A 16,210-nucleotide genomic window follows, 5' to 3' on the forward strand; every position below is an offset into this window, starting at 1 on the left:
ACGACTTAGTAACTGAACAACAACAAGAAAAAGGTAGATTGATATATGTGTCATGAGAATCAAAAGTGATAGAGTCATTTGAAGAAAGAACACATCTTATTTGCAGCTCAAGTAGGACTAAGAAAACTAGTTCAGCTCTGAAGTACATAGGTATGCTTGAATGTTTGACTACAATTTTCATGAGTCATGAAGTAGCTTCAAACCTACATCACAAATTAAATACTTCTTTTTTCGGTAAAATAAATATGGTTAAACAGAAAATGATCACAGAACTACAATGTCAAAGGTGAACCTTTCTCAAAACAAATTTGTAACAGCCAAAGAAAGTATCACAAGATACAAAACCAGAACCACCAATTCTATTCATTCTCCTTATCTCCAATATAATCTTTATCTTCAGTCTGAGATCTTTTAATTTTTCCTTTTTCTGCTTGCAATTACATTCTTAATCTAGATTGTATTGATTCCCCCCATCTCTTGTCTACTTTCTTATTGACTTTCCCACTGCTTCTTATCCCACAAATTTACTTAAGTATTTTGTCTAAAGCTATTCTTATGAATCACATAGAGCACAATCCTAGTAACAGTTGTAGTGCTTTTCACATAAGGGATAACTTATTTAGCTTTTAGTCTGCAGGCAACATACTAAATGTTCACCTAAATCTACTTAGTCTATTGTCTTCTATTTATTTCCTTATCACTTTTTTTTTAACCATCATCTATACTTATATGTAAAAAAATAGCATCCCTATTCTTCATTGATTTCTATGAGTGCTTTTTAAAACTGCCTTCCACAAACCTTTACTAGAAGATTGTTTTGGCGATAATCAGAGGAATAATGAAGTAGTTTTACTTCCTAGACAGTTATCATTGCTGATAAGTGTGAAATATCCTAGGCCACCCTCTTCTTCAGTCATTACATAAAAACCAATGCAAATAAAATAACATTTCCTTCTGTTATGGCATAAATGATTACTTTTTAATCATTCTGCTGACTACATGAAGATGTGATAGAAATAAGTGAGGTATTTTATGTAAATAATGAAACAGACATTCTAGAGTTGTATGTTACTATTCAGAATACAATAGTTGATTGCTGCAGTAATGAAAAGGAAGACCCAAAAATCTCAGTGGCTTAACACATAACAGTTTATTTCTCACACTCAAAACATTCACACCAAGTCCATCAGCTCTTCAGGGCAGGTCCCTTACAGAGACTTAGAGATACAGGTTGCATCCATCTTGTAGGTACACTATTTGGAGCACACTGCTTTCAGGTCCACATGACAGGTAAAGAGAGCTGGAGGGTCACACAAGACTTTTTACTGTACCGGTACTGAAATGAAACATCACTTTTGTTAACAATCTCTCTGTAATCCCTCTGCTAGAAGTAATAAATGACATTGCCTAACTACAAGGGGCTGGGAAATGAATGCGAGCCCATAGATATTTGATAGTTGTTAATGTCTTTGCCACATTCTACAAATAATACATGCTTTTTAATATTTCAATAAAAAATAATTTTTGAAAACTCTATATGGATAAAAATATCCCTTAAATATAATAGTTTTTATTGGCATATAGATATAGCTATGTTTTAGGAAACAGCTACAGTTATGAAGCTTCAGTTTGACCTAACAAGGCATTATAATGTTCCAATTATGTTACTGAGAGATTCTGATGTATACACTGCAAAAATTTGGGGAGTCAATATGATATTTATCTACCAGACGTTTTCTATCTTTATAATAATTTTACTTGTGATACAAGGGAGCTGACATAAAATCACCTACTTAAAAAAATAGCTATCTATTCTCTCCTCATGCCAAAATACTTTGTACATATGACATTACAATTAGCACATCCTCTGTAATGGGTGTTTTTAGGCATCAATTTATAATTCATATTGCTCTTATATAAAATATGTAAAGCAAAAATAAATTTCAACTTATTTCAGCTTAGTGGTAAACATGAATTGGCAACAAACTCCAAATCTTAGTAAAATATGAAACAAACTATAATTTCCTAATTTAACTCCAATTTTAATTCAAATTAATGCTTAAGACAGCAAATGTTTAAACAGCATACTAAGATTCTGGCAGTAGTTTTATATAACAAGACATATAGCATACTAGAGGTCTGGCACTCAACTTGCTTACAGTAAACCAGCTTCAATATGAAGGCATTAAATATTTTTTATAACCTTCTTTTTACATGCTAAATATTTTGGAAAGTATGCAATCAAACACAGTAATAAAATTAATATAGTAAAATTAGTAAATTAAAAACTTGAAACTTGTACCATAGGCATAAATCATATTAAAAAAGGATTACTGATTATATAGAACATCCCTGGATAATCAAAACTTAATAGCATAAAACATGCAGAACATTTCAGGATAAAGATTTATTAATAAAAAAAAATACCAGGTCTATTTAAAATGATTCTCCTCCAAAGGGTATCAAAGTTAATTCAAATCATGTAACACTCTAAATATTATTCAGTACTGTTGAAGTGGAGGTAAGTTTTATAAAACTGGGGTTTTACATATACAGTAAGTTGCTGTCTTTCTTGTTCATGTGAAGCAGCATACATTACTAAATAAGAAGAGAATGGCTGCTGCACTAGCAAAAATAGGATGTATAAGTATCAAAGGCACACTATTCAGCTCGCCAAAGTGATAGCAAACTATTTTCCCCTCACAAGCCCTTTCCCCATGTAAACAAAAGTTTATTATGGAGAAAAGAAAAATAAACTAAATTTTACTCTTCAAACATAAATATTTTGAGACATTAATGTTAAGTCTATGCTTCAAAAAGGTATTGTTGCCTGGATATTTCTGAATACATTTTAAAGATGTATCCAAATTAGATACTTTTGACATTAGATACATTGTTTGGTCAGAATTATTTATCATCTAAAACATTTAATTTAATTCTAAACATTTTAACCACTAGTATGACAACACGATTTTAGCTCTCAGAGAAACTAGCCAGTGTAGGGAAAAACACGTAAACAAAACAAAACCCTACATTTAAGCTGCAGGCAACAATTAAGGCCCTTTCTGGCACAGTGGCATTTGACTGGCAACAAAGTCCAGGAATAATTCTACTAACACAGGAGAACTCATGCATTTTGGTAAATATGCTATAACACTCACAGTTGAATTTTCCTATAGACCTTCCTTGCTTTTTTCAACAGGTAAATCTTCCTTTTTTTTTTTTTTTCTTCATACTATCCTGATTTGTGACTTGAACCTGATTTCTTTTTCTTCTTCTTACTATGTTTTTTGTGCTGTTTCTTCTTCTTCTTCTTCTTTGCTTTTTCTGTTGTTTTTTCTTGCTCTTCACGTCTTCTCTTCTTTTTTGCTTGCATCTCTTCTTCATAATCTGATTCTGATGAGGACTCCAATGATAAAGGTTTATCCTCAGAACAAGTCTTCTTTCTTTTTTTGCTGAGACTTCTAATACACTTTTCTTTCTCTGTTTCATCCTTTGACTTCTTTTTCTTTTTTACAGATTCCTTGCTCTCTGATTCAGAATCACATGGAGAACTTTCTGATGATTTGTATGAATCGTTCTTCTTTTTCTTTCTCTTTTTTCCTTGTTTCTTTTCCTCATCTTCAGAATCTGGAGAACTGCTTGAAGAATCAGTGCTTGATGAAGAAGAAGATGAAGACCGACAAGATTTCTTCTTTTTCTTTTTCTTTCTGTCTCTTTTTTTGGATAAGCTCTCATTTCCACTTAATAATTTCTCTCTGCTTTTTTCTAGTTCCTTCTTCCAGTTCTCATTCATTTTTTCTTCAAATTCAGCTAATGCCTTGGAGCCTTTCTTTTTATTTTCTAATTGTTTCTTCACTTCTTCCCAGGTAGGCCTTGGTCGATTCAGATAATCTTGTATTGTTGGGCCTGCAGATTGAGATGGGCCCCTCCATCTGGCCATTGCTATAGGATTCATATAGGCCACCCGATTGTCCCGCTTACCCATGGTGCCTGATGGTTCCCAGAGCAGACTCTCAGTTGCTAAAGAGAATAAAGATAGACACCCTCCTTAAATTCTTCATCTGCTGGTATACCAAGAAGGTTCCATTCTGTGAGAGAAGCAGATGGAATGATTACAAAACGCCTTTAATATAAGACAAAGTAAGCACATAAGTTTAATTGTTCACTGTTTATCACATAGTATGGTAAAAAGATTTACAAAATCTTAGAGTTTCAGAAAAAATAATATATACACAAAATTTTTACATGCTTTAGACATTGTGGTATAAATATAAAATAAATTGTTTTTCATATCTCATGTAGGGTTCTATTATCTAAATTTTAAATAACTATTTATTTTTATATTATATGGTACTTACCTTTTTTCTTTCTTTCATTCTGCCTTATATGGTATAATGAAAGAGAAATTTCTGTAGCCAAATAATGTACCAGGCAGACCTTCCTCATTTTAGTAGAGTGCAACACAATCCATTCCTTTCTTTGACAGAAACCTAGGAGTCATGCCTGAAAATCCTTCTCCCTCAATTCACATATCCAATTCATTAATAAATTTTGCTGCTTAAACCCCCACAACAAGAGGTCTCATGTTTGTTCACTTCTCTTCAAATATGCTGTCATCAAAATAGTGCAAGTACTGTCACCTGTTATTGGATTATTAATCTCTATTAGATGCCAGGGACTGCTCAGTGTTGTGCAGTGGATAATCTTATTCAGTCTCTAGACTAATCTAGAGGTTAGTCATAGATCAACGTTCTATGAAGATGATCCCGTTATTATCCTATGATACAAATGAAAAAACTGAAGCTTAGAGAGTTTGAGTAACTTGCATAAAGTGACATAATAAATGGCAAATGGTAAAACCAGGATTTAAATCAAGGCAGCATGAGGGCAAACCCTGCACACTTAGCACAACATTATATTGCCTCTTGATATCAACTTCTTGACAGCCCTATTTTTTGCCCTTATTCTCTTCCCTTTCAGTACCACACTGAAATCAGAAGGATTTTAAGATAATCTAGTCGCTTTATACTTCAATGAAAATCAATCCAAATTCCTATAAAGATCCAATACAATCTGTCCTGCTTATAGCTCTTACATTTCAACAGTTTTCTCAATTCTATCTTTTTCAGTTTTCTCTTGGTTTCTGAAACATGCTAAGCTTCAAGCTTAGCCACCTTAGCCAGTTTTAGCTCATCTTCAGATCTAAGTTTAAAGTCAGTTCCTCAGAAAGGCAACTATTAGGTTGAACTATATAAAATCACCAATTACGTGGAACAAAAATACTCAAATACTAGCAATTTCACATGGGTCAACCTTATACTATGTTGCTTCTGTATCTATCCCTTACACTCATTATTCTGTATAACAGTTTCTTGCCTTTTTTATTCATAGCACTTAAAAAACTGATGATTATTTTCTTTATCTATTTGAATGTGTATTTGTGTGTGTGTGTGTGTGATGCATGTGTGTTCACGTGCATATGCATATGTATATTCACTTCTAAATATAAGGCCAAGAAGGGTAAAGGTCACATTTGGCCTGTCTTCTAGCCATGATGTTCCCAGTACTTTACACGGCATCTGGTCCACACTAAGTACTCAATAAATATTTCTCAATAATAAACAAACAAATGAGTGGATTGATGGATGGGTAACTCTGTGAGAGAGGTGTGTTCAGAGAAGGCTCCTGAAGTTGGTGATGTCAGTACAAGGTTTTAAACAATAAATAGGAGTTCACTGAAGAAATGAGGAACTGAAGGACATTCTAGGCAGAAGAAACAATACATGGCTTCTGCATAACAAAGGAAACTCTAAGCAAGGTGAAAAGATAGCCTTCATAATGGGACAAAATAATAGCAAATGAAGCAATGGATAAATAATTAATCTCAAAAATATACAACCAACCCCTGCAGCTCAATTCCAAAAAAATAAACGACCCAATCAAAAAATGGGCCAAAGACCTAAACAGACATTTCTCCAAAGAAGACATACAGATGGCTAACACATGAAAAGATGTTCAGCATCACTCATTATCAGAGAAATGCAAATCAAAACCACAGTGAGGTACAATTTCACACCAGTCAGAATGGCTGCGATCCAAAAGTCTACAAGCAGTACATGCTGGAGAGGGTATAAAGAAAAGGGAACCCTCTTACACTGTTGGTGGGAATGCAAACTAGTACAGCCACTATGGAGAACAGTGTGGAGATTCCTTAAAAAACTGGAAATAGAACTGCCTTATGACCCAGCAATCCCACTGCTGGGTATACACACCGAGGAAACCAGAATAGAAAGAGACACGTGTACCCCAATGTTCATCGCAGCACTGTTTATAATGGCCAGGTCATGGAAACAACCTAGATGTCTATCAGCAGATGAATGGATAAGAAAGCTGTGGTATATATCCACAATGAAGTATTACTCAGCCATTAAAAAGAATACATTTGAATCAGTTCTAATGAGGTGGATGAAAGTAGAACCTATTATACAGAGTGAAGTAAGCCAGAAAGAAGAACACTAATACAGTATACTAACACATATATATGGAATTTAGAAAGATGGTAACGATAACCGTATATGCGAGACAGCAAAAGAGACACAGATGTATAGAAGAGTCTTTTGGACTCTGTGGGAGAGGGAAAGGGTGGGATGATTTGGGAGAATGGCATTGAAACATGTATAATATTATATAAGAAACGAATCACCAGACCAGGTTCGGTGCATGACACAGGATGCTTGGGGCTGGTGCACTAGGATGACCCAGAGGGATGGTACGGGGAGGGAGGTGGGAGGGGGTTTCAGGATAGGGAACACGTGTACACCTGTGGCAGATTCATGTTGATGTATGGCAAAACCAATACAATATTGTAAAGATATTAGCCCCCAATTAAAATAAATAAATTTAAATTAAAAATAAATAAATAAAGTGTAAACTTGGAACAAATTTAAAAAATAAAATTTGGATTTACCTGGAAAAAAAAAAACGTGAAAAAAAAAGAGAGACTTGAAAGATCACCGTATTTAGTGTTGATGGAGCCTAAAGTGAAAGAGGGCAGTAGCAGGAGGTAAGGCTGCATAGGAAGTAAACAGCCTGATCATAGAGGCCTTCTTAGGTCATTTTAACATCTTAGATTTTGTCCTATAGTTGTAAGGAAGCCAACACAAAGTCTGAAGAGAAAGCTGATCAGATATATCACAGATTTTTCTGTCACTCTCCATCCTGAATTTGACCCTTTAAGTCGACCTAATATACCTACCCACCATAAGCTCAATGCCACAGATTTTTACAGTGACTCTTGGTAATAGTTTCTGGATTTTATTTGTTGTGTTAACTTACTGTCCCTCCTCTTCAGTTCTCTTGGGTATTTTTGTCATTTTCGTTCTTACTGGAACCCAAAGGTCTGTCAAATATCATTGTTTCCCATATTTGATCATCAAATGCCTTTAAGGATTTTAGTTCACATTCAATTGGTGGTTGTTTCCACTACTGCACACTTGGAATAGCATCAGTTCAGTTCAGTCACTCAGTCGTCTCCAATTCTTTGTGACCCCATGAATCACAGCACGCCAGGCCTCCCTGTCCATCAACAACTCCCTGAGTTTACTCAGACTCACGTCCATCGAGTCAGTGATGCCATCTCATCCTCTGTCGTCCCCTTCTCCTCCTGCCCTCAATCCCTCCCAGCATCAGAGTCTTTTCCAATGAGTCAACTCTTCGCATGAGGTGGCCAAAGTACTGCAGTATCAGCTTTAGCATCATTCCTTCCAAAGAAATCCCACAGTTGATCTCCTTCAGAATGGACTGGTTGGATCTCCTTGCAGTCCAAGGGACTCTCAAGAGTCTTCTCCAACACCAGAGTTCAAGCCAATCAATTCTTCAGCACCCAGCCTTCTTCACAGTCCAACTCTCACATCCGTACATGACTACTGGAAAAACCATAGCCTTGACTAGATGGACCTTAGTCGGCAAAGTAATGTCTCTGCTTTTGAATATGCTATCTAGGTTGGTCATAACTTTTCTTCCAAAAAGTAAGCGTCTTTTAATTTCATGGTTGCAATCATCATCTGCACTGATTTTGGAGCCCCCCAAAATAAAGTCTGACACTGTTTCCACTGTTTCCCCATCTATTTCACATGAAGTGATAGGACCAGATGCCATGATCTTTGTTTTCTGAATGTTGAGCTTTAAGCTAACTTTCTCACTCTCCTCTTTCACTTTCATCAAGTGGCTTTTTAGTTCCTCTTCACTTTCTGCCAGAAGGGTGGTGTCATCTGCATATCTGAGGTGATTGATATTTCTCCTGGCAATCTTGATTCCAGCTTGTGTTTCTTCCAGTCCAGCATTTCTCATGATGTACTCTGCATATAAGTTAAATAAGCAGGGTGACAATATACAGCCTTGACGTACTCCTTTTCCTATTTGGAACCAGTCTGTTGTTCCATGTCCAGTTCTAACTGTTGCTTCCTGACCTGCATACAGATTTCTCAAGAGGCAGGTCAGGTGGTCTGGAATTCCCATCTCTCAGAATTTTCCACATAATCCATTCTAATTACAGTTCCTTGAAACTTAGTCCTAATATCATCTAGAAGGACAGGCAAAGACCAGTTCAAAAAGATTTGAATGAGATGCTGAAGTTTTAATTTATTCTATGAGAGTTATAATGAAGCTAATGGGGAGATAGTGACTATTTTAAGCAGGAGAGTGATATGATCACATGTGATTATTTAAGAGACAATTTCTTACAGTATGAAAGATGAGCTGGAGGTAGGTAAACCTGAAGATAATGAGGTTAATTCAGGTATTCATACAGATAAGAAAAGAGTCTGAAATAAAAACAGTGGTATTATGGGTGAAAAAGGGGGAAATATCATCCATACTAAGGAAATTCTCCTGGAATTAATGAGCAATTAGATACAAAGCATGAGGAAGAGAAAAGAATCTAGGGCAAGGTTCTGGCTTGTTGTTGTAGTTCAGTCACTCAGTGTCCGACCCTATGCCACCAGATGGATTGCAGGATGGCAAGCTTCCCTATCCTTCAATATCTCCCGGTGTTTGCTCAAACTTACATCCATTGAGTTGGTGATGCCATTTAATCATCATCCTCTGTCGCTCCCTTCTCCTCCTGCTCCCAATCATTCCCAGAACCAGAGTCTTTTCCAATGAGTTGGCTTTTCACATCAGGTGGCCAAAGTATTGGAGCTTCAGCTTCAGCATCAGTCCTTCCCATGAATATTCAGGGTTGATTTCCTTTTGAATTGACTGGTATGATCTCTTTCTAATCCAAGGGACTCTCAGCATTGTGAAAGCATCAATTCCTCGGTGGTCAGCCTTCTTTATGGTCCAACTCTCACATTCGTAACATTACTACAGGAAGAAACATAGCTTTGACTATATGGGCTTTTGTCATCAAAGTGATGTCTCTGCTTTTTAACATGCTGTTTAGGTTTGTCATAGCTTTCCTTCCAAGGAGCAAAAAGTCTTTAATTTCATGGCTGCAGTCACTATCCACAGTGATTTTGGAGTCCAAGAAAATAAAATCTATCATTATTTCCAATTTTTCCACATCTATTTGCCATGAAGTGATGAGACTGGATGCCATGATCTTAGTTTTCTGAATGTTGAGTTTTAAGCCAGCTTTTTCATTCTCCTCTTTCACCCTCATCAAGAGGCTCTTCAGTTCCTCTTAGCTTTCTGCCATTAGAGTGGTATCATTTGCATATTTGAGGTGGTTGATATTTCTCCTGGCAATCATGAGTCCAGCTTGTGATTTATTCAGCCTGGCATTTCTCATTATGTACATTGCATAATAGTTAAATAAGCAAGTGACAATACACAGCCTTGAAATAATCTTTTCCCAATTTGGAACCAGCCTGTTGTTCCATGTCTGGTTCTAGTTGTTGCTTCTTGACCTGCATACAGGTTTCTCAGGAGGCAGGTATGGTGGTCTAATATTCCAATCTCTTTAAAAAAAATTTCCACAGTTTGTTGTGATCCACACAGTTAAAGGCTGTAGCATAGTCAATGAAGCAGAAGTAGATGTTTTTTCATGGAATCCCCTTGCTTTTTCTATGATCCAACAGATGTTGCCAATTTGATCTTTGGTTCCTCTGCCTTTTCTGGCTGGTGAGACAAGATAAAAGGCCAATGACTGGATACTATAGGAAATGACATAGACTTTGAGTAACGTTCTAGGTTCAATGTTAGATTTATAAAGCTTGAAACATGTGAATGAACCTACATGTAGGAAATTGGATGTATGGGTGATAAAACTCTGGAATGTGACCTGAGTTAGAGATACAGGATTGGCAGTCACTGTGTGATGGCTAAAGTCATGAGAGAAAATTAAATTACCTTGAGGGAAGATTTCATATGAAAAAAGGTTTGAGCACTGGGTCCAAATGAAAAACACACAAGGGGCTGGCAGAGAAAGTAAAACTTACAAAGAAGACATCAGAAAATTAGCCAGAGTGGAAAGAGCTACAGCAGTATCAGAATATAAAGTAAGGTCACAGAAAGAGAGTGGGGAGAGTAAAGTTTCAAGGTGAGGGCAATCATCCTTAAAGATTCATAAATTTCACTTGAGGAATTTCATTTAGAAATTTGAGGAAAAAACCTAAATGTTCATCAATAACAAACAGGTTGTATGAATTATAGTACACACATACAGAAAGTTCACCAATGTAACTACTGGTTATCTCTGCATATGAGAAAGCATTATTTCCTTTTGTAAGTTTTCCTATACTATTTATATATTTTTTTACAATCAGCAGGTATTAAGTTTAACTTTTAAAAAATCCAGAAAAAAATGATGTTATGGACAACTATACTAAGTCAAATAGGTCAAATAAGATAAAATCTGAAAATGTCCATTATATTTGACTGTGAAGAAATTATTGGCAACTTTTGCTAACACAATTTCAATTAGTTAGGGCAGAGACCAGATGACAGAGGGTTAAAGAGTAAATTGGAGGTGAGAAATTAGAGACTTAGGGTATGTGTTAGTTGCTCTGTCATTTCTGACTCTTTGCAGACCCATGGAGTGTAGCCTGCCAGGCTTCTCTGTCCATGAAATTCTCTAGGCAAGAATACTTGAGTGGGTAGCCATTCCCTTCTCCAGGGGACCTTCCTGATTCAGAGACTGAACCTGTATTTCCTTCATTGCAGGCAGATTCTTTACCAGCTGAGCCACCAGTGAAGCCCAAAGATAGATGAAGAATTTTCAAAAAATATTTTTTTACTCTTGTTTGTTTTTATCATAGAAGAAACCTGAACATATTCAGAGGCTGACAATGTTTAAATAGAAAGACTTTAAAGAAGACAGGAAAGAGAGGCAATAACTCTTTGTGGCAAAGCCATAGAGGAAACAGAGAGGAATCAAAGGGATAGTTGGAGGAACTCCCTTCTTGAAAGAGCAGACGAAAAGAATAAAGAGTATGGGCATAGTTTTTTTTTTCTTTTGTTAGTGACAGGGAAGATGAAAGGGGAAAATTTGAAGCATTTCTCAAATAAGAGCCTTCATTTTCACTCAATCATACATGCCAAGATCATCTACTAAGATTGACAGGTTGAGATAGCATAGGAGTTTTGAGAAAAATAATTGCAATTTGGAATAATACCATACAAGTGTTGTGGGAAATAATAATAATAATAATAATAATAATAATAATAATAATAACAACAGCAACAAAGTCTCCTACTCAAGTACTCTGTCTTAAAAGTACTGTGGCTTACTTTCTGTTTCTATTTTAGAAGCTAAACTGTATTTTCTTTATCTCTATTCATTTGTATGAAGTATGCTGAATTTATATAAATATTAGATACAAATTGTAACAGCCTTGCTGGTAATCTAAATGTTATAACAATTATCTGTTCATTCATTTTTATAGCAACTCCCTTTTGATCATCTATTATGCACCAGATACTATGTTATATTCCATGGAGACTATGATCTAGTAAAGGTAAAAGTCATTATACAAATATCAAACAAGTGAGTTTTAATCATAATCATGATTAGAATGATAAAGGAAAAGCATAGGTCACTATGGATAATAGGTGAACTAATTTAGAATAGAAGGTCAAATCTGAGATACTAACATAAAATTAACATGTAATCTGAGACTTGACAGATAAATTAGAGCTAGCCAGATGAAGGCGTGGAGAAGGCAATGGCACCCCACTCCAGTACCCTTGCCTAGAAAATCCCATTGATGGAGGAGCCTGGTAGGCTACAGTCCATGGGGTAGCTAAGAGTCAGATACAACTGAGCGACTTCACTTTCACTTTTCACTTTCATGCATTGGAAAAGGAAATGGCAACCCACTCCAATGTTCTTGCCTGGAGAATCCCAGGGACAGAGGAGCCAGGTGGACTGCCCTCTATTTGGACATACAGAGTCGGACACAACTGAAGTGACTTAGCAGCAGCAGCAGCAAATGAAGGTGATTAAAGAGTAAAAGAGTAATAAAAGAGCCAAAGTTGACTGTATGTTCCAGTCACAAGGAATATCAGATGCTAAGGCCCCAAGGTGAAAAGGAAAAGTCAAATGCAATGCATATATTCACATTACTGTGCTGTTGTAAACCAGTCATCATATCCAATTCTCCATGTTAAAAGGGAGTTTATCAACAGCATTTTTCATTGAACATGCTCAGGTGAAAGTCAATATGAATTCAAATTAATTAAAAGCATATTTTGATCTTTCACAGTCTTAATTTCAATTGTCACTATCACCAAAGCTAGTTACTTTAAAGAGCCTCTCTATTTTACAAATCATTTCATTCAATTTTTAATGATATGTCAAACTGTAGGCAACGTACTCTCTCTCACAGACATAGGAACTTCATCTGAAAAATCTTTGTAAATAGGTGGCAATAGCTCTGAGACTTTACCCCATGTCCGAGGTCAGGGGTGGTACCCGGAAGGAGCTACCCCATGCCCGAGGCCAGGGGCGGCGGCTGGGAGGAGTAACCCCACAATCAAGGAGTGGTGGCTGCATGGGTGCAGTAGGGCCTAGAGGAGCTATTCCACAATCAAGGTCAGGAGGGGCGGCAGTGAGGAGATACCCCTTGTCCAAGGTAAGGAGCAGCAGCTGCACTTTGCTGGAGCAGCCATGAAGAGATACTCAATGTCCAAGGTAAGAGAAACCCAAGTAAGACAGTAGGTGTTGCAAGAGGGCATCAGAAGGCAGACACGCTGAAACCATAATCACAGAAAACTAGTCAATCTGATAACACTAGGACCACAGCCTTGTCTAGCTCAATGAAACTAAGTCATGCCCTGCGGGGCCACCCAAGACGGGCAGGTCATGGTGGAGAGGTCTGACAGAATGTGGTCCACTGGAGAAATGAATGGCAAACCACTTCAGTATTATTGCCTTGAGAACCCCATTAACAGTATGAAAAGGCAAAACGATAGGATACTGAAAGAGGAACTCCCCAGGTCATTAGGTGCCCAATATACTACTGGAGGTCAGTGGAGAAATAACTCCAGAAAGAATGAAGAGATGGAGCCAAAGCAAAAACAACACCCAGGTGTGGATGTGACTGGTGATAGAAGAAAAGTCCAATGCTGTAAAGGGCAATACTTAATAGGAACCTGGAATGTTAGGCCCATGAATCAAGGCAAATTGGAAGCGGTCACACAGGAGATGGCAAGAGTGAATATCGACATTCTAGGAATCAGTGAACTAAAATGGACTGCAATAGGTGAATTTACCTCAGATGACCATTATATCTACTACTGTGGGCAGGAATCCCTCAGAAGAAATGGAGTAGCCATCATGGTCAACAAAAGAGTCTGAAATGCAGTACTTGGATGCAGTCTCAAAAAGGACAGAATGATCTCTGTTCATTTCCAAGGCAAACCATTCAATACCACAGTAATCCAAGTCTATGTCTGAACCAGCAATGCTGAAGAAGCTGAAGTTGAACAGTTCTATGAAGACCTACAAGACCTTTTATAACTAACACCCAATAAAGATGTCCTTTTCATTATAGGGGGCTGGAATGCAAAAGTACGAAGTCAAGAAACACATGGAGTAACAGGCAATTTTGGTCTTGGAATATGGAATAAAGCAGGGCAAAGACTAATAGAGTTTTGCCAAGAGAATGCACTGGTCATAGCAAACACCCTCTTCCAATAACACAAGAGAAGACTTTACACATGGACATCACCAGATGGTCAACACTGATATCAGATTGATTATAATCTTTGCAGCCAAAGATGGAGAAGCTCTATACAGTCAACAAAAACAAGATCAGGAGCTGACTGTGGCTCAGTTCATGAACTCCTTATTGCCAAATTCAGACTGAAATTGAAGAAAGTAGGGAAAAGCAATAGACCATTCAGGTATGACCTAAATCAAATCCCTTATGATTATACAGTGGAAGTGAGAAACGGATTTAAGGGCCTAGATCTGATAGATAGAGTGCCTGATGAACTATGGACGGAGGTTCATGACATTGTACAGGAGACAGGGATCAAGACAATCCTCATGGAAAAGAAATTTAAAAAGCCAATTGGCTGTCTGAGGAGGCCTTACAAATAGCTGTGAAATGAAGAGAAGCAAAAAGCAAAGGAGAAAAGGAAAGATACAAGCATCTGAATGCAGAGTTCCAAAGAATAGCAAGAAGAGATAAGAACGTCTTCCTCAGGTATCAATACAAAGAAATAGAGGAAAAAACAGAATGGGAAAGACTAGAGATCTCTTCAAGAAAAGTACAGATATCAAGGGAACATTTCATGCAAACATGGGCTCGATTAAGGACAGAAATGGTCTGGACCAAACAGAAATAGAAGATATTAAGAATACTTGGCAAGAATACACAGAAGAACTGTACAAAAAAGATCTTCATGATCAAGATAATCATGATGGTATGATCACTCACCTTGAGCCAGACATCCAGGAATGTGACATCAAGTGGGCCTTAGAAAGCATCACTATGAACAAAGCTAGTGGAGGTGATGGAATTCCAGTTGAGCTGTTTCAAATCCTGAAAGATGGTGCTGTGAAAGTGCTGCACTCAATATGCCAGCAAATTTGGAAATCTCTGCAGTGGCCACAGGACTGGAAAAGTTCAGTTTTCATTGCAATCCCAAGGAAAGGCAATGCCAAAGAATGCTCAACTACTGCACAATTGCACTCATCTCACAAGCTAGTAAAGTAATGCTCAAAATTATCCAAGCCAGGCTTCACCAGTACGTGAACCATGAACTTGCAGATGTTCAAGCTGGTTTTAGAAAAGGCAGAGGAACCAGAGATCAAATTGCCAACATCCACTGGATCATCAAAAAAAGGAAGAGAGTTCCAGAATAACATCTATTTCTGCTTGCCAAAGCCTTTGACTCTGTAGATCACAATAAACTATGGAAAATTCTGAAAGAGATGGGAATACCAGACCACCTGACCTGCCTCTTGAGAAATCTGTATGCAAGTCAGGAAGCAACAGTTCGAACTGGACATGGAACAACGGACTGGTTCCAAATAGGAAAAGGAGTATGTCAAGGCTGTATTTTGTCATCCTGCTTATTTAACTTATATGCAGAGTACATCATGAGAAACGCTGAGCTGGAAGAAGCACAAGCTGGAATCAAGATTGCTGGGAGAAATATCAATCACCTCAGATATGCAGATGACACCACCCTTCTGGCAGAAAGTGAAGAGGAATTAAAAAGCCTCTTAATGAAAGCGAAAGAGGACAGTGAAAATATGGCTTAAAGCTCAACATTCAGAAAACGAAGATCATGGCATCTGGTCCCATCACTTCATGGGAAATAGGGAAACAGCGGAAACAGTGTCAGACTTTATTTTGTGGGGCTCCAAAATCACTGTAGATGATGACTGCAGCCATGAAATTAAAAGACACTTACTCCTTGGAAGAAAAGTTATGGCCAACCTAGATAGCATATTAAAAACCAGAGACACTACTTTGCCAACAAAAGTCCCTCTAGTCAATGCTTTATTTTTTCCAGTAGTCATGTATGGATGTAAGAGTTGGACTATAAAGAAAGCTGAGCACTGAAGTATTGATGCTTTTGAACTGCAGTGTTGGAGAAGACTCTTGTGTGTCCCTTGGACTGCAAGGAGATCCAACCAGTCCATCCTAAAGGCAATCCATCGTGAATACTCATTGGAAGGACTAATGCTGAAGCTGAAACTCCAATACTTTGTCCACCTGATGCAAAGAACTGACTCATTTGCAAAGACCTT

General features: G+C 37.2%; 1 protein-coding gene across 5 annotated transcripts in view; it reads right to left on the reverse strand.

The window, feature by feature from the left end:
- Nucleotides 1–1,127: 1,127 nt before the first annotated feature.
- FAM133A (family with sequence similarity 133 member A) overlaps nt 1,128–16,210 on the reverse strand; it is a 41,438-nt gene continuing 26,355 nt past the window's right edge. For all 5 annotated transcript variants that reach the window (XM_070291132.1, XM_070291131.1, XM_070291128.1 and 2 more), the window contains exon 4: nt 1,128–4,091. In XM_070291132.1, coding sequence (XP_070147233.1) covers nt 3,236–3,988 — 753 coding nt within the window. In that variant the 5' untranslated portion in view covers nt 3,989–4,091 and the 3' untranslated portion in view covers nt 1,128–3,235. The remainder of the gene's footprint in view (nt 4,092–16,210) is intronic.

Source organism: Ovis canadensis, chromosome X (assembly GCF_042477335.2).
Source record: "Ovis canadensis isolate MfBH-ARS-UI-01 breed Bighorn chromosome X, ARS-UI_OviCan_v2, whole genome shotgun sequence".
NCBI lineage: Eukaryota > Metazoa > Chordata > Mammalia > Artiodactyla > Bovidae > Ovis > Ovis canadensis.